Source organism: Pristis pectinata, chromosome 43 (assembly GCF_009764475.1).
Source record: "Pristis pectinata isolate sPriPec2 chromosome 43, sPriPec2.1.pri, whole genome shotgun sequence".
Taxonomy (NCBI): domain Eukaryota; kingdom Metazoa; phylum Chordata; class Chondrichthyes; order Rhinopristiformes; family Pristidae; genus Pristis; species Pristis pectinata.
Window position 1 is genome coordinate 3,722,058 of NC_067446.1, and position 23,489 is coordinate 3,745,546.

At 57.7% G+C, this 23,489-nt stretch overlaps 1 protein-coding gene across 11 annotated transcripts in view; it reads right to left on the reverse strand.

The window, feature by feature from the left end:
* hdac6 (histone deacetylase 6) overlaps positions 1–23,489 on the reverse strand; it is a 70,926-nt gene that overhangs the window by 46,851 nt on the left and 586 nt on the right. For 9 of the 11 annotated variants that reach the window (XM_052009040.1, XM_052009039.1, XM_052009044.1 and 6 more), the window contains exons 2-14: positions 19,379–19,485; positions 12,886–12,987; positions 11,923–12,005; positions 10,540–10,627; positions 9,623–9,663; positions 6,521–6,617; positions 6,067–6,164; positions 5,499–5,603; positions 5,048–5,116; positions 3,838–3,964; positions 3,141–3,206; positions 1,270–1,329; positions 394–483 (exon numbers count right to left, since the gene is read on the reverse strand). In XM_052009040.1, coding sequence (XP_051865000.1) covers positions 394–483; positions 1,270–1,329; positions 3,141–3,206; positions 3,838–3,964; positions 5,048–5,116; positions 5,499–5,603; positions 6,067–6,164; positions 6,521–6,617; positions 9,623–9,663; positions 10,540–10,627; positions 11,923–12,005; positions 12,886–12,987; positions 19,379–19,456 — 1,104 coding nt within the window. In that variant the 5' untranslated portion in view covers positions 19,457–19,485. Of the gene's footprint in view, positions 1–393; positions 484–1,269; positions 1,330–3,140; positions 3,207–3,837; positions 3,965–5,047; positions 5,117–5,498; positions 5,604–6,066; positions 6,165–6,520; positions 6,618–9,622; positions 9,664–10,539; positions 10,628–11,922; positions 12,006–12,885; positions 12,988–16,606; positions 16,819–19,378; positions 19,486–22,072; positions 22,161–23,489 lie in introns of those variants that run through there. The other 2 variants (XM_052009038.1, XM_052009045.1) reach the window with 2 other exon arrangements.

Below are 23,489 nucleotides of genomic sequence, written 5' to 3' on the forward strand. Positions count from 1 at the left end.
TAATCCAGGCAGCATCCCGGTGAACCTCTTCCGCACCCTCTCCAAAGCCCACGCACCCTTCCTGTAATGGGGGCGACCAGAACTGAGTGCAATACTCCAGATGCAGCCTGACCAGAGTTTTATAAAGCTGCAACATGACTTCCTGACTCTTGAACTCAGTGCATCGACCAATAAAGGCAAGCGTGCCGTAGGCCTTCTTTACCACCCTATGCACTTGTGGGGTCACTTCCAGGGAGCTGTGGACGCACCCCAAGATCCCTCCATGCATCAACGCTGTTAGGGTCCTGCCACTGACTGTGTCCTGCCCCTTTACATTTGATCTCCCGAAGTGCAACATCTCACGTGCCCTGACGTTGGGGTGTGGAGACGACCCCGCCGGGTACGTGGCCTTACCTCCAGGGAGAGGATCAGTTTCCCGGTGGCCAGAGGCAGCAACATGTAGGTAAGGTGGGCAAAACAAGCTGGGGAAGCCAACATATTCCCCTGTGAAGAAAACAGCAAAGCACATCAGTGAGTGGGTAGGGCCACTGCTTCACGGCTCCAGAGACCCGAGTTCGATCCTGACCTCTGCTGGTGCGTCTGGGAGTGTGCGTGTGTCTGTGAGCGTGCGTGTGTCTCTGAGCGGAGCTCGCACGTTCTCCGTCACCCCGCGGGTTTCCCCTGGTGCTCCGGTTCCCTCCCACGTCCCGAAGTGGGCCGGTGGGGGGGGTACAATACAACTTCACAGTACTTGATCGGCTAGAGGGGAGAGGAAGGGGAGGGATGTGGGTGGGAGGAGGGGCAGAGGAGGGCAGAGGGGTCTGTAACTGAGAGGGGAGGCGAGAAGGGGAGCAGGCAGAGTGGGGGGGAGGAGGATAGAGCAGAGAGGTGTGTAACAGGGGGAGAGGGGAGAGCAGGGGTGTTACAGAGCGGGGGAGGACGGGGACGGGGAGGAGGGGGACGGACGGGGAGGGGGGGTGGAGGGCAACTGGGAGGAGGGAGGGGGCGGGGGGCCAGGCAGGAGGGGGGACGGAGGGGGGGGAGAGGGGGACTGGGGAGGAGCAGGGGAGGGACTGGGGAGGGGGGGAGGGGGGGAGAGCAGGGAAGTGTGTAACCAAGGGGGGAGAGGGGAGGGAGGGAGGGGAGAGGAAGGGAGAGCGGGCGGGGGAGATTGGGGGGGTGGGTTCTAGAACTGAACGCAAACGGTGAGGTTTACGTCCCGGCCCAGCGGGAGGGGACGGCGGAGACGCTCGCCCACGGATCCCGCCCCTCCACGTTGCAGCCTCTCACCTGGGGGTCTCCGACGGCACTGCTGAACCCAGCAGCCACCAGGACGAGGTGGGGTCGGAACTGGAGGAGGGGAGAGAGAAAGAGAGCGGTCAGAGAAAGAGAGATAGGTGCACCCCCAACCCAGCTCTGAGGTTCTCTCTTCTCTCCCCCCTCCCATCGGGCAGAAGATACAAAAGCCTGAAAGCATGTCCCACCAGGCTCAAGGACGGCTTCTATCCCGCTGTTATAAGACTATTGAACGGCGGCCCCCTGGTACAATAAAAGAGACCCTTGAGCTCACGATCTCCCTCGTTGTGGCCCTTGCACCTTATTGTCTGCCTGCACTGCACTTTCTCTGTATCTGTGACACTTTAATCTGCAGTCTGTTATTGTTTTAACTTGTACTCCCTCAATGCACGGTAGTAATGAAATGATCTATACAGATGATATAAGACAAGTTTTTCACTGGACCTCGGTACATGTCACAACAATAAACCAATTTACTGATACATCACAGGGACATCCCTCCCCACCATCGGGAGTCTCTACAGGAGGCGCTGCTTCAAGAAGGCAACGTTCGTCGTCTAAAATCCCCCCACCATCCGGGCCGTGCCGTCTTCTCGCAGCTCCCGCCGGGCGGGAGGTACAGAAGCCTTAAGTGCCCACACCACCAGGTTCAGGAACAGCGACTTCCCTTCAACCAGTCGGTTCTTGAACCGACGGCACAACCCTAATCACTGCCTCAGTACAGCAACACCGGGACCGCTTTGCACTACAGTGGACCTTTTTGTTTTAAGTTGTGTTTTTATTGTAAAAATTGTGTGTAATTTATGTTTAATTCATATTTTTTTTGTGAATGGTGAGTATCTGACGCTATGTGCCTGTGATGCTGTGGACACAGGAAACCAGCCTCCCCTCCTTGGACTCTGTCTTTACCTCTTGCTGCCTTGGTGAAGCAGCCGCATACTCAAAGACCCCACCTACCCGGGACATTCTCTCTTCTCTCCCATCAGGCGGAAGATACAGGAGCCTGAGGGCACACGCCACCAGCTTCTGTCCCACTGTGATAAGACTATTGAACCATCCCCTAGTACGATAAGATGGACCCTTGACCTCACAATCTACCTCGTTATGACCTTGCACCTTATTGTCTCCCTGCACTGCACTTCCCTGAAGCTGTGACACTTTATTGGGGATTCTGTTATTGTTTTTACCCTGTACTACCTCAATGCACTGTTGTAATGAATTGATCTGTATGAACGGCATGCAAGTTTTGCACTGTTCCTTGGTACAAGTGACAATAATAAACCAATACCTCAGTACAGCAACACTGGGACCACTTTGCACTGCAATTTTTTGTTCCAATTGTGTCCTTTCTTGTAAAAATTGCACATAATTTATGTTTTTCTTGAGAACGTTGTGTCTCTGATGCTCTGTGCCTGTGATGCTGCTGCAAGTAAGTTTTTCACTGCACCCGTGCTCACATGGACCTGTGCGTCTGACAGCAAACTTCGACAAAACGCGGGGGAAATTTGACGAGGTGACTTGGTAGGCATGGATGAGTCGGGCCAAGGGGCCTGTTTCCATGCTGGACCACTCTACGAATCCCTCCATACCTCTGTCAGGTCTCCCCTCAGCCTCCACCACTCCAGAGAAAACAACCCAAGTCTGTCCGACCTCTCCCCATAGCTCACGCTCTCTAATCCAGGCAGCGTCCTGGTGAACCTCTCCTGCACCCTCCCAAGGGGTCCAGCTGAGGCCCCGCCCAGTGGTGACGAGACTGCCCTGCTCCCCCTGGACTCTCCTGCTGACTCTCCTTCCTCGCACCCACACCTCAACCCCTTCCACTCGCTTACCCTGCTCTCACTGACCCCCACCCGAGATGCACCCACCTCGTGAGCGAGGGGCATCAGGACGTTGTGGAAGGCTGTGATGTAATCCGCGTCCGACATGCCGGTCTGTGGAGAGGGAGAGGAGGGGGGTGAGTGGTGTGGGGGGCAGAGCAGACAGCAGTTCCCACACAGCCCTCGGGCTGTGAACAGTAGTAACTGGCTCTGTGTGTTCCTGTCCTAACAAGGGGCGGGGTTGAAGGAGCGCCGCGCCGCGGGAGGGGCGGCGAGGAGGGAGGGAGCACCGCGGGAGGGGCAGAGAGGGATGGAGCGCTGTGGGAGGGGCGGCGAGGGAGGGAGGGAGCGCCGCGGGAGGGACGGCGAGGGAGGGAGGGAGTGCCGCGGGAGGGACGGCGAGGGAGGGACGGCGAGGGAGGGAGGGAGCGCTGCGGGAGGGACGGCGAGGGAGGGAGGGAGCGCCGCGGATGGGACGGCGAGGGAGGGCGGGAGCGCCGCGGGAGGGACGGCGAGGGGGGAGGGAGCGCCGCGGGAGGGGCGCGAGGGAGGGAACACCGCGGGAGAAGCAGTGAGGAGGGAGTGCCGTGCCAACGAGCGACGAACTCCTCCCTATATGCGGGCTCTTTGACCGATGGAGGCATCACAGCCAGGTCTGAAGCGCACGGAGTTGGCCGCGGACTTGGGGATAACTGGGATGCGGAAGCTCTCCCTCCCTCCCTCGCGCCCGGGTCCCAGCACTCGCCTTATTCCAGGGGATGTTGACGTTGTAGCCCCGACCGAGGGCTCCTCCGACGGACGTGCAGTCCGACTCCGGCAGGTGAGGCCAGAAATCGCCATGTTCGTATCGGTGGATAGAGAAGTAGAGCACGCTGCAGGACAAGGGCAGAGACTGACGGGGGGGGGATCCAGGGGAGAGGGAGAGATGGAGGGAGCATCCAGTGGGGGGAGAATGTGGGGTCCGGAGAGAGGGGGAAGAGACGGAGGGAAAGGTCTGGAGAGAGGGGGAGAGACTGGGGTTGGGGAGGTGGGTCTGGACAGAAGGCAGAGGTAGCAGGGGACACAGGCACCCCATGGCCCCCTCCCCACGCACTCACACACACACACACACAGAGCCTGGGGAGTAGGGGTACACAATCACATGACCACACGTACTACCAGGCTCAAGGACAGCTTCTACCCCGCTGTTATAAGACTATTGAATGGTTCCCTAGTACGATAAGATGGACTCTTGACCTCACAATCTACCTTGCACCTTATTGTCTGCCTGCACTGCACTTTCTCTGTAACTGTGACACCTTATTCTGCATTCTGTTATTGCTTTTCCCTTGTACTCCCTCGACGTACTGATGTGATGAAACGATCTGTACGGACGGCATGCAAAACAAAGTTGTTCACTGTACCTCGGTACATGTCACAATAATAAACCAGTTACCGATTATATACACAGACGCACACACACACAAACAGGCAGAGCCCCGGAAGCAGGGTACACAAACATCGCATAATCACACACACACACAAATGCACACACATACGCAGACATGCGCACACAGACACACACACACACACAACACAGGCAGAGCCCAGGGAGCAAGGTACACAGACATCACATAATCACACACATACACACACAGCCACTCATAAACAAAAACACATACAGACCTTACACCTAGACTGTGTGCGTGGGTCCAAGGCAGGTGTGGGCGAGTGGGATTGGACCAGATGGGATGGGAGACGGGACGGTGACGTACCTGGGGAGGAGAATGAGTGGGGGAGAGTGTGAAACATGTGGGAATTAGGCTGGACACGATGGTGAATCATGTTGAGCGAGGAGGGGGCGGTGGGATACAACTGGGTGGGGGCAGAAAGGGATTTACGTCGCGCAGGGGTGCGGGGTTTAAGGGAGGGGACAAGTGCGGGGCCAAACTCGGGGCCCGGACTCAGCTGCGTACCTGGGATCATCCTCGAAGATGTACTGTGTGCCCTGACCATGGTGAATGTCCCAGTCAACGATCAGCACCCTGCGGAGACAGAGAGGGAGAGGGACGAGGCTGGTGGGAAGACGACAACCTCCCTTCCCCACCCTCCAACCCCAGTACCCCTCCACCTCTCACAGGCTCCTCCCACATTCACAAACCCCGCCCCCTTCCCCAGGCCCCGCCTCCTCCTGCCATCAACCTCAGCAGCTTTGCCCCCATTCCCAGAGCCCCGCCCCCACCACACAGACTCCGCCCCTCCCTCACAGGCCCCGCCTCCATTCCCCGCCCTCCCTCTCACCACTCCCCCACCCCCCGACCACCCCCCCAACTCGAAATGCCCAACCGCCTCCCATCCTCACTGTCCCTCCCTCCCACCAACCAACCTCGGCCCCAGGCACCCCTCCCCTCGATGCCTCCCACTCACCGCCCCACTCTGTGCTTCTGCTGGGCGTACTTGGCCGCGATGGCCAGGTTGTTGAAGATGCAGTAGCCATTGGCCATGTTGCTGAGAGCGTTGTGTCCGGGCGGTCTGCAGCCAACACCGGACAGCGTTAGTGGGGACGAAGGGGGCACCCCGCGGTGGGGCACTGACGTGTAACGGAGAGGGAGCATCAAGGATCGGAGGGACCTCGGTGTACGAGGGTAGGACACACACCGGGAATGGTGGGGAGTACTGAGGGACAGAGGGACGGACACTGTAACTGCCAAGGGAGTGAGGGGGACGGACGTGGTGCTGGGGGTGGGGGGGGGGGGGGGGGGCCAGAATTGGTGGAGGTGGGTCTTTTTAATCCGTTGGACTCCCCTCCACAATGGTAACGAGGGATCACACATTCTGGGGAGGGTTGAACAAATGGGGAGATACCCCCACGGGTTTACTTTGGAGGTATCGCATTGAGAGGAGAACACGAGATCGGGGAAGGTGAGGACGTTGCGGGGGATGGGGTGGGGGCGGGTCGACACTCTGACCCCCCCACGGGGGTCCCATGACTGACCTGACCACGGCCAGTCCGTTCCTGACCTGCTCCTCCATGACCTGGTCCACCACCTGCAACACGCACCCCACCGCCAGGCAGCACGCAGGGTAGATCTTCTGTGAACGGCACGCAGGAGGGGGCAGTGAGAGAGGGGCTCACCCTCCCCCCCAATGGGACCCCACCCCTTCCCATTTACTCCCACTGTCCGCACCCCCAATGGGACCCCACCCCTTCCCATTTACTCCCACTGTCCGCACCCCCAATGGGACCCCATTCACCCCCACCGTCTGCACTCACAATGGGACCCCACCCCTTCCCATTCACCCCCACCGTCCGCACCCCCAATGGGACCCCATTCACCCCCACCCTCCACACTCCCAATGGGACCCCACTCCTTCCCATTCACTCCCACCCTCTGCACTCACAAAAGCCCCTGCTTTGAAAATGTGCTCCGGGCAAGATGGAGTCTCACCTCATGGAGAAACACCCTGTCGTAGGTGCTGGCCAGCGACTGCAGCTCGTCCGTGCTCATGTTCTCCGTCGCCTTTATCTGCTCGATGTAGTCCGAGCTGCAAAGAGAAGTCCCAGCTGTGACACACCTCAGCACTCCCCGCCTGTCCTCCAAGCCCCCGTGTGAAGGGCTGGAATGAGAGGTGATGGCGAGGGAAGTGCTCCCCCGCCATCCAAACGGAAGGATTTCACCTCGGCTCCTCCTGTTCCCCACCTCTCCATCCGACTATCTCTGTGTGGTTCAGCCCTGGACAAACGCATTGTCTGGGCAGCTCCCAGGGAGGGAATCCGTGTGTGTCTCGTTGTGTTTGTCTACACTTCTGTCTTAACCTCAGCCTCCTTCGCTCCAGGAAAAACAAGCCCAGCCTCTCCAATCTCTCCCCCCCATAACTAAGGTCCTTCAAACCAGGCAACGTCCTGGCAAATCCCCTCCGCACTCTGCTGAGCTCAGAGGAATGTGAGAAACAGCCCCTCTGACCTTCAACAGATTACTTCCAACACAGTGATCCCACCCACCCCTGACCTACCACCAGGCTCAAGGACAGCTTCTACCCTGCTGTTATAAGACTATTGCATGGTCTTCTTGCATATTAAAGACAAACTCTTGACCTCACAATCCACCTCGTCGTGGCCCTTGCACCTTATTATCTGCCTGCACTGCACTTTCTCTGTAACTGTGACACTTTATTCTGCATTCTGTTATTGCTTAACCTTTGCAGACCACAGACCATAAAATATAGGAGCAGGATTAGGCCATTCGGCCCATCGAGTCTGCTGCGCCATTCAATCATGGCGGATTTTCCTTTTCCTTAACCCGATTCTCCCCGTAATCCTTAACCCCCCTCACCAATCAAGAACCCGTCAATCTTTGCCTTAAATACACCCAATGACTTGGCCTCCACCGCCCTCTGTGGCAACGGATTCCACAGATTCACCGCCCTCCGGCTGAAGAAATTCCTCCTCGTCCCAGTTCTATAGGGACGTCCCTTCATTCCGAGGCTGTGCCCTCGGATCCCGGACTCCCCCGCTGATGGAGACACCCTCCCCGCGTCCGCTCTATCCAGGTCTCTCAGTGTCCGGGAGGTTTCAGTGAGATTCCCAACCCCCTCTCATCCTACTGAACTCCATCGAGTACAGGCCCAGAGATGTCAAACGCTCCTCGTACGTTAACCCTTTCATTCCCAGGGTCATTCTCGTGAACCCTCTCCAGGGCCCGCACATCTTTCCCTCGGTACGGGGCCCAGGGTCGGTCAGAAGGAGCAGGGAGCAACGAGCAAGCTGCTGGATGGACAAAACTAGCTTGATGATAGGAGGCGGAGGGGTGGCGGTGGAAGGTTGATGTACCTTGGAGGTCTCCAACCAGGGAGCAGCAATGGGACTTCTGCTCTTACTCATACAACTCGGATGACGATGTCTGTGGTCTGATTAGTAAGCTTGCAAACGAAATGAAAATGGGTGGAAATAGCGAAGAAGGTTTTTTGGGGATACAGAGGGGCACAGATCAACTGGAAATTTGGGCGGGTCAATGGCAGATGGATTTAATCCAGACAAGTGTGAGGTGGTGCAGTTTGGGAGGCCAAATTCTGCTGGGAGCCTTGAGAGTGCAGATGTACAGAGAGACCTAGGGGTACACACAAGACACTCTGCTGGAATCTGGAGCAACACCCAAAAAGCGCTGGAGAAGCTCAGCGGGTCAGGCAGCATCGGGGGAGGGAAACAGACGGTCGACGTTTCTGGCCGAGACCCTTCATCGGGACTGGAAAGGAAGAGGGCAGAAGCTGGAATAAGGAGGTCGGGGTGGGGTGGGGGGGTTTGACAGGTGTAGGTGAGTCCAGGTGAGAGGGGGAACTTAGGTGGGTGGTGGGGAAGGGGGGAGTAAGTGATGTAAGAAGCTGAGAATTGACAGGTAGAGGGCTGGAGGAGGAGGAATGTGGTAGGAGAGGGCAGTAGGCCACGGGATAAAGGGTGGGCAGGTGAGGGCAAAGGAAGGGGAAAGGGGGTGGGGGGGCCCACAGGAATCAGGGAAAAGGGGGTGAACGGCAAAGAAAAGTGGGGGGGAGGGACAGGGTTACCAGAAGTTAGAGAATCAGGTTGGAGACTACGAAGGCAGAATATGAGGTGTTGTTCCTCCAACCTACGTCTGGCCTGGGAGTGCCTGAAAGTGGCGACACAGGTAGATAAGTTATTTTCACTGTATCTTGCTACAATAATAAACGTCTATAGATCCCTCAAGGTTGCCACTCAGGTCGATAGGGTTGTTAAGAAGGCATACAGAGTGTTGGCCTTCATTAGTCAGGGGACTGAGTTCAAGAGCCGCGAGGTGATGTTGCAGCTCTATAGAACTCTGGTCAGACCACACTTGGAGTATTGTCTTCAGTTCTGGTGGCCTCATTATAGGAAGGATGTGGGAGCTTTAGAGAGGGCGCAGAGGAGATTTACCAGGATGCTGCATTGGATTGGAGAGCATGTCTTATGAAGATAGGCTGAGCGAGCTGGGGCTTTTCTCTTTGGAGAGGAGGAGGATGAGAGGGGACTTGATAGAGGTGTAGAAGAGGCATCGATCGAGTGGACAGTCAGAGACTTTTTCCCAGGGCGACAATGGCTAACACGAGGGGGGCATAATTTTAAGGTGATTGGAGGAAGGTATAAGGGGGATGTCAGGGGTAAGTTTTTTACACAGAGAGTGGTGGGTGCGTGGAACGCACTGCCGGCAGAGGTTGTGGGGACAGATACATTGGGGACATTTAAGAGACTCGTAGATAGACATGAATGATAGAGAAATGGAGGGCTGTGTGGGAGGGAAGGGTTAGAGAGATCTTAGAGCAGGATAAAATGTCGGCACAACATTGTGGGCCGAAGGGCCTGTACTGTGCTGTAGTGTTCCATAACCAGTACCAATACCAATCTGCAGTGAGAGATACGAACAGACGGGTTTGATCTGGTCGACAGTGGGTGCACATGAATGGGAGACGTCTCAGAGAAGGCATGGTGGGGAAGGAAAATTTCAGGAGTTGTATCCCCAGCGAATGGGACCATTTTCCAGACCCTACACCGCACCACTCACCTGTGAACCAATAACAGCTCCTCTTTGGTTGCTTCTCTGGCCTGCGGAGAAAGCAGACCCAAGGATCAGCCAGATGCAAGGGACAGCAGAGGCCGGGGAGGGGCCTGGTGCAAATGGGAAACGAGCCGCTGAAGGAACTCGGGAGGGTGGGGGAGCATCAGGCAAGAGCGACAGCCCATGGTTCGGGACCCGGGCTGAGAGTGCGGGGGGGATTCGGACGGTATAAAGAGGCGGGGGGGTGGGGGGGAGCAGTTACGTGAGGGGCGATGCGCAGATGGAGGAGGGGATAGGAAGAGAAGGTCAACCCAGTGGCGCCAGTCATGGGAACAGGCCCTTCGGCCCAACTCATCTGTGCTGGCCAAGATTCCCATCCAAGCCGGTCCCATTTGGCCCATATCCCTCTATAAACCTTTCCCACCCACCTACCTGTCCAAGCGTATTTTAAATATTAATGTACCCCGCTCTACCACTGGCAGCTCGTTCCACACACCCACCCCCCTCTGGGTGAAAAACTTGCCCCTTTAAATCTCTCCCCTCTCACCTTCAACCTGTACCCTCTAGTTTTTGGTTTCCTTTCCCTGGGAAAAAGACCGTGTATTCACCCTGTCTATGCCCCTCTTGTCCAGCTCTACGAGGTCACCCAGGAACTCCATCAGTGTGGAGGGAGCTTCACCCTTTGTCTGACCCCGGGAGTGTGTGACGGCACGGTGCAGAGGGAGCTTCACTCTGTGTCTGACCCTGGGAGTGTGTGACGGGACGGTGCGGAGGCAGCTTCACCCTGTGTCTGACCCCGGGAGTGTGTGACGGGACGGTGCGGAGGGAGCTTCACCCTGTGTCTGACCCTGTGAGTGTGTGACGGGACAGTGCGGAGGGAGCTTCACCCTGTTCCTAACTGTCCCTCACTGAAGAATGCTTACCTCCACGACTGTGCATCGTTCCATAAGTCCGTACTCTCGGATTTTTTGCATCACAGCCGTCACTCTCTCCGGCCGTTCTGGAAATCGACTGAGAGATGTTGGTGAAAATCAACAGATTGCCAGCCATACACCCAAGGCAACCCTTGTAACACAGGCACACTCCCAGGGATCCCCTGTAGATACAGGCACACTCCCTGGCACCCCCTGTAAATACTGACACTCCCCGGGCACCCCCTGTAAGTACTGACACACTCCCCGGGGACCCCTGTAAATACTGACACACTTCCTGGGACCCCGTCAATATGGACACACTCCCTGGGATCCCGTCAATACTGACACACTCCCTGGGACCCCCTGTCAATACTTACACACTCCCCGGGACCCCCTGTCAATACTGACTCACTCCCCGGGACTCCCTGTCAATACTGACACACTCCCCGGGACCCCCTGTCAATACTGACTCACTCCCCGGGACCCCCTGTCAATACTGACTCACTCCCCGGGACCCCCTGTCAACACTGACTCACTCCCCGGGACCCCTGTCAATACCAACACACTCCCCGGGAGGCCCTGTCAATACCGACACACTCCCAGGAGACCCCTGTAAATACTGACACTCCCGGGACCCCCTGTAAATACTGACATAATCCCTAGGGACCCCCTGTCAATACCAACACACTCCCCGGGACCCCCTGTAAATACCGACACACTCCCCGGGACCCCCTGTAATTACCGACACTCTCGCTGGGGACCCTCTGTAAATACTGACATACTCCCCAGGTAAACCTGTAAATACATACACACTCCCCGAGGACCCCCTGTAAATACTGACGCACACCCTGGGGACCTCCTTTAAATACCAACACACTCCCTGGGGAGCCCCTGTTAATACCGACGCACTCCCCGGGGACCCCCTGTTAATACCCACACACTCCCTGGGGACCCCTTTAAATACTGACATACTCCCCAGGGACCCTCTGTAAATACCGACACACTCCCCGGGGACCCCCTGTTAATACCGACACACTCTACAGGAACCCCTGTAAATACGGACACACTCCCCGGGACCACCCCTGTGAATACCGACACGCTCCCCGGGGACCCCCTGTAAATACTGACACACTCCCCGGGGTCTCCCTGTAAATACCGACACGCTTCCCAGGGACCCCCTGTAAATACCGACACACTCTCTGGGGGCCCCCTGTCAATACTGACACACTCCCCGGGACCCCCGTAGACCGACACATTCCCCGGGACCCCCTGTCAATACTGACACACTCCCCGGGACCCTCCTGTAAATACCGACACACTCCCTCGGACGCCCATGTTAAATCCAGCACACTCCCGAGCGCAGTTGTGTCAGCGCCGACCCAGTGCACGTACCTGTCCCAGGAACAGCGCGGCTCTGTCAATCGATCGTCGTAGGACAGGGCGGTTCCTTGAACAACACGGTCTTCCCCCAGGTGCTGCGCGGAGGCAAGGTGTCATTGACGAACCCCAGCTCGCTCCCCGAGCCCGCGAAGCCATTACCTCTGCCCGCACTCCTCCACGTGGAGGCTGATCGGCCCATCAAGTCTGTGCCAGGTCCTATCCTCTCACTACTTTTCTCCCTCTGATTTACTCCCATACTGGGGGAGGGGATTAACTCACTGACCCCCCCCCCCCCCCCACCCATTCGTTGGGACATGGGAGGGAACCGGAGCACCCGGGGGGAACCGACGGGGTCACAGGGAGAACGTGCAGGCTCCATACACACACAGACAGCGGCGGAGGTCTGGATCGAACCTGGGTCTCCAGAGCCGAGAGACGGCGGCTCTACCCGCTGCGCCGCCGTACCACTGACGCGCGGGACGCCGGATCGGGCACACTCCTGCTGGGGAGAGGGAGCCAGGGCCACGTTCCCCATCCCGGAGGGACACCCTGGTCTCCGGGGCAAGGGAACGGGACAAACCCTCTCAGCGTTCCCCAGTGGGAACAAAACCTCCAATCGGCGGGGTCTGAATGCCGGACTGCGGCGGTCCGGGGGGGGGGGGGGGTGGGTGGGCGTGGGCTCACCTTCCAGGGGGGCTGCGGGGGTGTTGGATAGGCAATAAGTGCTGGCATGAACCTCCCAAGAAATGACTGTCAGTAAAGTTTGCCTGTTTTCCCTCTGTACCTCCTCCAATTTCCACGAATCCCCCTCTCTGTAAATGTCCCTCAGGATGTTGTCCATCTATCCCGACAGCCCCCCACCAACCCCCCCCCCCACCCCCCAGTTTCTCCCCTCCCCTTCTGTATTGCTCCTGTCCCCCACTCGCACTCCCCCTCCCCGTCTCGGCCCATCTCTCCGTGCACCCGGCTCCCTACCAGGTCGGTCAGCTGCGAGACGATCTCATCGTCTTCCTGGTTCTGGGACATCTTCACCTGCTTCCTCGTCAGCCAGGGCTTCTTCCCCTTCTTCTCAGACTTCTGCAGATGCGGACAGCAGGGGTGGAGTGGGGTCCACAGACAGTACAGGTTAGGAGCTGCGGGCAGGGGGCCACGTTGGCGCGGGAGCAGCAGCGACACACGCGGGCTGCCCCCTTCGAGCGCATTCTCAGTAACGCAACGGGACGCACTTCTCCGCGTCCGTCAACTGCCGGACAAACGTCGGTCCGGATATCTGGAGGCGGAGGCGGAACCCAGCTGCCTTGCCCACTCCCCGTCCCGCCAAAGACAGGGGTTGCCCGGAAAACCGCCGGAGGGTCTCGGGGAGAGGGGTATCCGCGAAGGGAAACGGGACGGTTGGTGTTCGAGCCCGAGACCCTTCTCCAGGTGAAGTCTGGGTCTTGAGTCCTGATGAAGGATCTCGGCACGAAACGCCCACCGTCCCATTTCACTCAATGGGTGGTGCCCAACCCACCCCCCCCCCCCCCCCCCCCCCCCCCCGAGACCCTCTGGATGTCTTTTTTTGCGCGTTGCTCCAGATTCCAGCATCGGCAGTCTCCCGTGCGTCCGAGCCGAGTTTACTGCCACATGCACCCGTACGGCGAGGCGCAGGTACAATGAAAAACGTGTCTGCAGTAGGATCACAGGCGCGCGGGTACAGACAACGCACACACACAGAGAATCTAAATCATACATAACTTGTACAAGACAGTGAACACGGAGCAGTGCAGTACAGGAACAGGCCCTTTGGCCCGCGATATCTCTGCTGACCCCGATGCCGAAATAAATCCCTTCTGCCTGCACGTGATCCGCCTCCCTCCGTCCCGCGTCTAGCTAACAGCCTCTTAAACACCATCATTGTATACACTCCCACCCCAGCAGCCTGTTCCAGGCAGCCACCACTCTCTGTGTAAAAGAAACTTGCCCTGCACTCATCTCCTTTAAACATCAAACACTACAGCACAGGACAGGCCCTTCGGCCCATGATGTTGTGTCGACATTTTATCCTGCTCTAAGATCTATCTAACCCTTCCCTCCCACATAGCCCCCCATTTCTCTATCATTCATGTCTCTATCTCAGAGTTTCTTAAATGTCCCTAACGTATCTGCCCCCACAACCTCTGCCGGCAGTGCGTTCCACGCACCCACCACTCTCTGTGTAAAAAAACTTACCCCTGACATCCCCCTTATACCTTCCTCCAATCACCTTAAAATTATGTCCCCTCGTGTTAGCCATTGTCGCCCTGGGGAAAAGCCTCTGACTGTCCACTCGATCTATGCCTCTTGTACACCTCTATCAAGTCACCTCTCATCCTCCTCCTCTCCAAAGAGAAAAGCCCCAGCTCACTCAACCTATCCTCATAAGACATGCTCTCCAATCCAGGCAGCATCCTGGTAAATCTCCTCTGCACCCTCTCTAAAGCTTCCACATCCTTCCTATAATGAGGCGACCAGAACCGAATACAATACTCCAAGTGTTCTTTCCCCCTCTCACCTTAAATGCATGCCCTCTAGTATTTGACATTTCTGCCCTGGGAGAAAGATTCTGACTGCCTCTGATAATCTTATAAACCTCTATCAGGTCTCCCCTCAGCCTCTGCCACTCCAGAGAAAACAACCCAAGTCTGTCCGACCTCTCCTTATAACTCACGCAGCATCCTGGTGAACCCCTTCTGCACCCTCTCCAAAGCCCCCACGTCCTTCCTGTAACGGGGCGACCCAGAACTAAATGCAGTACTCCAGATGCAGTCAGACCAGGGTTCTGTGAAGCTGCGACGTAACTTCCCGACTTGAGCTCAGTGCCTCGACTAACAGAGGCGAGCGCGCTGTACGCCTTCTTTACTGCCCCGTGCAGCCACTTTCAGGGGGCTGTGGACTTGGACCCCAAGATCCCTCTGCAGATCAAGGCTGTGAACATTTGAATGCCTCCAAGTCACCCATCACGTCTCAGCCCCCATCCAGTCACACCCCCCACCGCCCACCAACAGTGCCCAATGCACGCCGCACCCAGCCAACTCCCCACTCCTCCTGTGTCCTCCTGGCCAATTGCTGATAAAGCAGCAACCTTCCCAGAGGAGGGTGCCGAGAAACCAGGTCCGATGAAACCCCAAATACCCCCAAAAGTTTCAAGCAGGGTAGTCGGAGCTCGGGACACGGACACCGGTTCCGAGGGAGGCTGTGGAGAAGGCACCTTAAACCTGTGTCGTCCTTTGGTTGGCACACGCTCGCGCAGCTTCTGGTTAACGAATTACTAATGGAATGCAGGACAAAGGGAGAGGATGCAAAGAGCAAAGATCGACACCGAGGCCAATCCGCCCCTCAAATCCATGCCTGCCCCCAGCATGGCAACCCCAACAGCGCCTCTCACCAGTTCCCTGCACCCTTGTTCTCCATGCTTGTTGGCTTGTTTGCCACTTACCTATATTAGGGGTAACTAACTGCGGACGATTAACACACCAGGTCATCTCTGGACGTGGGAGGAATCCACAGGGTCCCGGGGACGGTAACTGGTAGGGCCCCAGGGAGTGTTGAGGAACAGAGGGACCTCAGTGTACAAGGGCAGGACACACACCGTGAATGGTGGGGAGTGTTGAGGGACAGAGGGACCTCGGTGTACGAGGGTAGGACACACACCGTGAATGGTGGGGAGTGTTGAGGGACAGAGGGACCTCGGTGTACAAGGGTAGGACACACACCGTGAACGGTGGGGAGTGTTGAGGAACAGAGGGACCTCGGTGTACAAGGGCAGGACACACACCGTGAACGGTGGGGAGTGTTGAGGAACAGAGGGACCTCGGTGTACAAGGGTAGGACACACACCGTGAATGGTGGGGAGCGTTGAGGAACAGAGGGACCTCGGTGTACAAGTCCAAGGATCCCTGAAGGAGGCAGCACAGGTGGATAAGGTGGTGAGAAGGCGTACGGGACACTTGCCTTCATCAGCCGGGACACAGAATATAAGAGCAGGGAGGTTGTGGTCCAACTTTATAAACCATTGGTCAGACCACAGCTGGAGAACTGTGTCCAGTTCTGGTCACCACACTATAGGCAGGAGGGGAGCGCACTGGAGAGGGTGCAGAGGAGATCCCCCAGGACGGTGCCCGGGATGGGGCGTTCCGGTTACCGGGAGAGAGCGGAGAGGCTGGGTCTGTTCTCCCTGGGGCGGAGGAGGCTGAGGGGGACCTGAAAGAGGTGTACAAAATGGTGAGGGGGCAGAGATCGGGTGGGGAGGGGGAAACTTTTCCCCGTGGCGGGGGTGTATAAACCCAGAGGGCGTGGGTTTAGGGTGAGGGGTGCAGAGGGGATCTGAGGGGGGAGATTTTTCCCCCGGGGGGGGGGGGGGGGGGGGGGGTGCAGGTGGGAATCTGGAACGCACTGCCTGAGGGGGTGGTGGAGGCAGAGACTGTCACAACATTGAAGAAGTATCCGGACGGCTGAGGGAGAGAAGGGGATGGACCCGGGGCCAGGGAACAGGATGGACACGATGGGCCTGTTTTTGTACTGTACAACTCTCCGTCCCCCACCCCTTCCGTTACGTTCCTTGATCCCTCTGGCACCCGCTGTCCTGAGTTCCTGCTCGCACCCTCAGACCCAGTTGGATCTGCCCTGGCTAAAGCGTTGCCCGCCCACCCACTGAGCCACCCTTGCGACGGTCCCTTACCGCCCCTCTGTGCACACATCCAGCGAGGTCGCTGCGGCCGAGCAGGGCGATGCTCGGCAGGGTGGAGGATCGCTGGACCACGGACGGTGTCCAGGCGGCCAATCAGGGCAAAGGGTTGAGGAGGCGTCGACTGCAGGCACTCCCTGGGAGCGTGAGCGAGTGGTGACTATTCACCCGGATGGCCTCGTTAATGACAAATCCCGGGTGAAGGTCTGGAAATTCAGCAGGAGAGGGGCTGATCCAAAGGTCATGGGCTATGGGAGGGGTGGTGAGGAGGGGGCGCCGCGCTGTGGGAGGGGCAGCAAGGAGGGGGCGCTGCGCTGCGGGAGGGGCAGGGAGCACACAGCAGGCCAGGGGGGTGAGGGTGGACTAGGGAGGGAAGGGGAGCACACACAAGGCAGAGAACTGAACTGCAACCCTCGAACTGAACATGTACAAATCCCTCCGAGACCGTCACCCCTCCCCTCAATCTCCGGCCCAAACTCCCCTGCCTTGCAACATTTCCAGCCTCTCACGGAGTCACCCAGCACGGAGACAGGCCCTTCGGCCCAACCAGTCTGTGCTGACCAAGATTCCCATCCAAGCTACTCCCATTTGCCCACATTTGGCCCGTATCCCTCTAAACCTTTCCCATCCACGGACCTGTCCAAGTGTCGTTAATGTACCTGCCTCCCCCACTCCCTTTGGCAGCTCGTTCCACGTACGGACCACCCTCTGGGTGAAGGAGTTGCTCCTCTCTCCCCTCTCATCCAAAACCTGCACCCTCTAGTTCTTGATTTCCCCAACCCTGGGGGAAAAGACCAAGCGCATTCACTCTATCGATGCCCCTCATGATTTTATACACCTCTATAAGGTCACCCCTACACTTCAAGGAACGAAGTCCCAACCTCTCCCTATAATTGGTAATTGGTTTATCATTGCCACATGTTCCGAGACACAGTGGAAAACTTCTGTTTGTGTGCCATCCAGACAGATCATTCCAAACTCAACTGCATCGAGGTAGTACAGGGGAAAAGGAATTACAGAATGCAGAATATAACCCCGTCCCTCGAATGGTAACAACGTCCGGACTTCCCTCCCTGACCCTCCCCAAGTCTCTCCCTTCCTTCCAGAAATCGTTAGAACCCACTCACTCTGACTGAGCCCTATACACCCACAACTGTGTGACTCAGCACAGTTCCGATACCATCGACAAATTCGCCGACGACACCAATGTTGTTGGACGAATCACAGGCGGTGACGGGTCAGCGTACGGGAGTGAGATCGGTCACCCGGTTCAGTGGTGCCACAACAACCTCTCGCTCAGCGTCAGTAAAACTAAAGAGCCGATTGTTGACTTCCGGAAGGGGAGGGAGGGCGAACGTGTGCCAGTCCGCATTGGTGGATCGGCAGTGGAGAGAATCAGCAGCTGTAAATTCCTGGGCGTTAACATATCACACCGCCTGTCCTGGGCCCAGCACATTGATGTAACCACAAGGAAGGGGCGCCAGCATCTTTACTTTCTTAGGTTAAGGAAATTTGGCTTCTCACTGAACACAAACTTCTACAAATGTGCTGTGGGAAGTGTCCCGACCGGTTGCGTCGCGGTCCGGGACGGCAATTCGAACGCGCAGGAAGCTGCAGAGGGGCACATCCCTCCCCGCCATCGGGGGTCTCTACAGGAGACGCTGCCTCGAGAAGGCAACGTCCGTCGTCAAAGATCCCCCCCACCATCCGGGCCGCGCCGTCTTCTCACAGCTCCCGTCAGGCAGGAGGTACAGAAGCCTTAAGTCCCCACACCACCGGGTTCAGGAACAGCGACTTCCCTTCAACGATTCGGTTCTTGAACCGACCGGCACAACCCTAGTCACTGCCTCAGTACAGCAACACTGGGACTGCTTTGCACTACAGTGGACTTTTTTTTTGTTCTAATTGTGTTCCTTCTTGTAGAAGTTGTGTATAATTGATGTTTGATTTCTGTTTTTCTTGTGAGTGTTGTGTCTCTGATGCTCTGTGCCTGTGATGCTGCTGCAAGTTTTTCACTGCACCCGTGCACACACGGATTTGTGTGTCCGACGGTAAACTCGACTGTGATTTTGATCAAACGAAAAGGTAAGAATTTCTACAGAGTTAGCAAGGTGAGAGATGGTCCCGGAGAAAGTGAGACCCAGGAATTAATACGGGAACAATTCCCAGTGTCTGGAGAGGTTTCATCCGAGGGTCTGAAGAGAAGAGATGACGTTTGTAATTTCCAAAATTCCCCGGATTCACGGAAAATTCTAAGAGGAAAGTCTACAGTAAATGGCAGGATCCTTAGGAGCTCTGATGTACAGCGGGATCGTGGGGTCCAAGTCCATGGCACCCTGAAAGTGGTCGCACAGGTCGACAGGGCGGTAAAGAAGGCGTACGGCGCGCTCGCCTTTATTGGACGAGGCACTGAGGTCAAGAGTCGGGAAGTCACGTTGCAGCTTTATAAAACTCTGGTTAGGCCGCATCTGGAGTATCGTGTTCAGTTCTGGGTCGCCCCGTTACAGGAAGGGTGTGGAGAGGGTCAGTTGCTCCAAGACTGAAGCTGGCAAAAGGTAGCCCTAATGCGGGCCAACGGGTTGAGTGTAAACTGGTCAAAAGGGGCAAGCACGCACACGATGGGGTGAAGGGCAGGTTTCGGCGCTGTATGGCTGTGGCTCAAACACCCCAAGTGTTGATGGGGAGGGTGGGGGGTGCGGCTTCAATGAGCGTCTGACAGCGCGGGAGGGGATATACAAGTGCGGCGCGCCCGCCCGGAATCCTTACCGCAGTGCGGGCTGCGGCTCGGGGAGCCCCCCCTCCGGCTCCTGCTTGCTGCCTCGCCTGGTTCGGTGGCACCTCCATGGCCTCGCGCCGTCTGCCGACTCAGCGGCCTGTGGGGGGAGACGCAAGGACACCAATCAACAGAAAGTCACGCTCATGCTCAATCAGAAAGGGACCGAGCTGGGTGAGAATAAACCCAGCTGGCCTTCATCGCTCAGTGCACCGAGTGCGGCAGCTGGGTTTGGAGACGTCCTGTTGCAGTTGTACAGGACGTCGGTGAGGCCACACTTGGAGTGTTGTGTTCAGTGTTGGTCACCCTGCTGTAGGAACGATTAAGCTGAAAAGAGCGCAGAGGGAGATTTACGAGGATGTTGCCGGGACTGAGTTATGGAGAGAGGTTGGGCAGGTTGGGACTTTTTTTATTGGAGCGTAGGGGTGACCTTATAGAGGTGGATAAAACCACGAGGGGCATCGATAGGGCGAATGCGCACAGTCTTTTCCCCCAGGGTTGGGGAATCAAGAACCAGAGGGCACAGGTTTAAGGCGAGAGGGGGAGAGATTTAATAGGAACCTGAGGGGGATCTTCTTCACCCAGAGGGTGGTCCGTACGTGGAACGAGCTGCCAGAGGGAGTGGGTGAGGCAGGTACATTAATGACACTCGGACAGGTACACGGATGGGAAAGGTTTAGATGGATATGAGCCAAACGCGGGCAATCGGCACTAGTTTAGATGGGAACCTTGGTCGGCATGGCCCGGTTGGGCCGAAGGGCCTGTTTCCGTGCTGTGTGACTCTGCCACTCTTAATGCCATAATAGTTTGTGATGGAGTTATACTGAGATAACATGTCCCACACTGACACACCCCTCACCGCGGCACCGACACACCCCTCACCGCGACACTGACACACCCACACCCCTCACACTAACACTCCGTGACACCCTACACCACTCACTGTGACACTGACACACCCCGTGCCCCTTTCTGTGACACTGACACACCCCACACTGACACCAACACACCCTGCACCCCTCACCGTGACACTGACACACCCCGTGCCCCTCCTGTGATGCTGACACACTGCACACCCCACATCATGACACTGACATGTCCTGCACCCCTCACTGTGATACCGACATCCCCTCACTGTGACACCGACATACCGCATGCCCCTCACTGTGACACCGATGCCCCGCGCCCCTCACTGTGACACCGACACACCCCTCACCGTGACACTGACACACCCCGTGCCCCTCACCGTGACACCGACGCACCCTTCACCGTGACCCCAACACCCCCGTGACACCGACACGCCCACACCCCTCACACTAACACTCTGCAACACCCCACACCCTTCACTGTGACACCGACTCACCCACCTCTCAATATGACACCAATGCACGTCGCACCCCTGTGACATTGACATGCCCCTCACTGTGACACCGATGCGCCCCACGCCCCTCACTGTGACACTGACACACCCCACAGCCCTCAGTATGACACCGACACCCCACACCCCTCACACTAACACTCTGAGACACCCCACACCCCTCTCACTAACACTCTGAGACACCCCACACCCCTCACACTAACACTCTGAGACACCCCACACCATCGCTCCCACAGATCCCACATCTTTAACCCCTGGATATATATCCTGGGTCACCAAGCCCGAATCATTAACCGTAAATCACTGCGCCCTGCCCCATCCCAGGTAACGTCACCGAAAGCCCCTGCGGAACTGAAAGACTGCCAATCAATGCGACTCTGCGCTGGATGTCAGCATGTCCGCCTGAAATCGCCTTTCATCTGGTGCCTTCAGCTTTGCTGACAAGCCTGTTGTGTGGCACTGATCAAACACCTGCTGAAAGCCCAGACAGACCACATGAAGTGCATTTCTCGCACTGAAACAGCCTGCTCCTTCGCCCGAGAACATTGCTGAGTTCATTCACTATCATCTCTCTGTAACATGGCATTTTATATCTTCAGTGGTACTCAGCGTGATACACCGCGTTCACCCGGGGTAACACTGATACGCCCCTTACCGCGACACTGACACCCCCCTCGCTGCGACACCGACACACCCCGCACCCCACACTGTGACACCAACACACCCCGCGCCCCTCACCGTGACACCGACACACCCCGGGCCCCTCACTGTGACACCGACACACCCCGCACCCCTCACTGTCACCCAACGCACCTCGCGCCCCTCACTGTGACCCCGGCACACCCCGCGCTCCTCACCGTGACACCGACACACCCCGCGCCCCTCACCGTGACACCGACACACTCCGCGCCCCTCACCGTGACCCCGGCACACCCCGCACCCCTCACCGTGACCCCAACACACCCCTCTCTCTCACTGTAACACTCTGGTACACCCCGCATGCCTTGCCTGGCTCCACAGCTATCCCAAGTTGGTCGCTTTATTCACCAGACTCTCTCGCACCTCCCCACTGAACACTTGGACTCATCCTGCATTTCACCCACAACTTCCTTTACCAACAGCCTCCACTTCCTCAGTGGCAACTGGCATAAGGTGCCCGCTCTGTCACCGAGTGAACCCGCTCTCTGCTCCCTTGTCAACCGCCCACGGCAGTGCACCACGCGTGACCCTGTATTCCACCCAGACGCAGCGTTATCACCCACCACGTCCATCCCGACGCCACCTACCCGTCCACATTAATCCCATTTACCTGCACTTGCTCTAGCGGATTAAAGTGGGTCTAAATTCCTCTTAACTCGTCTCCTTTGATGTTCCCCATCTGTATATCCTCAGACGCGACCTTAACCCCCCCACTTTATTCCCAGCCCCTGGTCGCCCGGGGAGCACCAGCTCCAAGTTCCCGGCCAGTACTGTGGGAACGTGCCCGGTTACATCATTCGCGGAGAGAGAGATTTCATCCCATTTACGCAGGAATTAGTCCTCGTCCCGTCGGAACTGGGCTCTTCCCTCCCTCCCTCTCCCAACCGTCCCCCCGCCTTCCTCCCCCCCGCCCCACCTCCCTCCGTCCCTTCCTCCCCCCGCCCCACCTCCCTCCGTCCCTTCCTCCCCCCGTCCCACCTCCCTCCGTCCCTTCCTCCCTCTTCCTTTCCCAACTCCCTCTCCTCCCCTCCCTCATCCCCGTCAATCTATTTCCCCCTCCCTCTTCCCCTCATCCCCTCCCTACCCCTCATTCCCTGCGATCCCCCCCCACCATTTGTTCCGTCCCGTCCGTCTCCCCTCGTTCCCCATCGACCTCCCTCACTTCCTCACCCCCTCCCACATCCCCTCTCATTCCCACCTCACACCCTCCTCCCTAAACCTCCCTCCTCCCCCTCATCCTCCCTCCCTTTCCTCCCTCCTCCCCTCCCTCAACCTCCCCCCTCAACCTCCCTCATCCTCCCTCCCCTTCCTCCCTCAACCTCCCTCCTCCCCCTCCCTCCTCCTCTCTCTCAACCTCCCTCCTCCCCTTCCTCAACCTCCCTCATCCTCCCTCCCCTTCCTCCCTCAACCTCCCTCCTCCTCTCCCTCATCCCCCCTCATCCTCTCCCTCAATCTCCCTCCTCCCCTTCCTCAACCTCCCTTCTCCTCTCCCTCATCCCCCTCAACCCTCCTCCCCTCCCTCATCCCCACTCAACCTCCCTCCCCATCTCCCTCATCCTCCCTCCCCTTCCTCCTCCCCAACCTCCCTCCTCCTCTCTCTCAACCTCCCTCCTCCCCTTCCTCATCCTCCCTCCCCTTCCTCCCTCAACCTCCCTCCTCCCCTCCCTCATCCGCACTCAACCTCCCTCCTCATCTCCCTCATCCCCCTCATCCTCTCCCTCAACCTCCCTCCTCCTCTCTCTCAACCCTCCTCCCCTTCCTCAACCTCCCTTCTCCTCTCCCTCATCCCCCTCGACCCTCCTCCCCTCCCTCATCCCCACAACCTCCCTCATCTCCCTCATCCCCCCTCATCCTCTCCCTCAACCCTCCTCCTCTCTCTCAACCTCCCTCCTCCCCTTCCTCAACCCTTCTCTCCCTCATCCCCCTCAACCCTCCTCCCCTCCCTCATCCCCACTCAACCTCCCTCCTCATCTCCCTCATCCCCCTCAACCTCCCTCCTCATCTCCCTCATCCCCCTCAACCCTCCT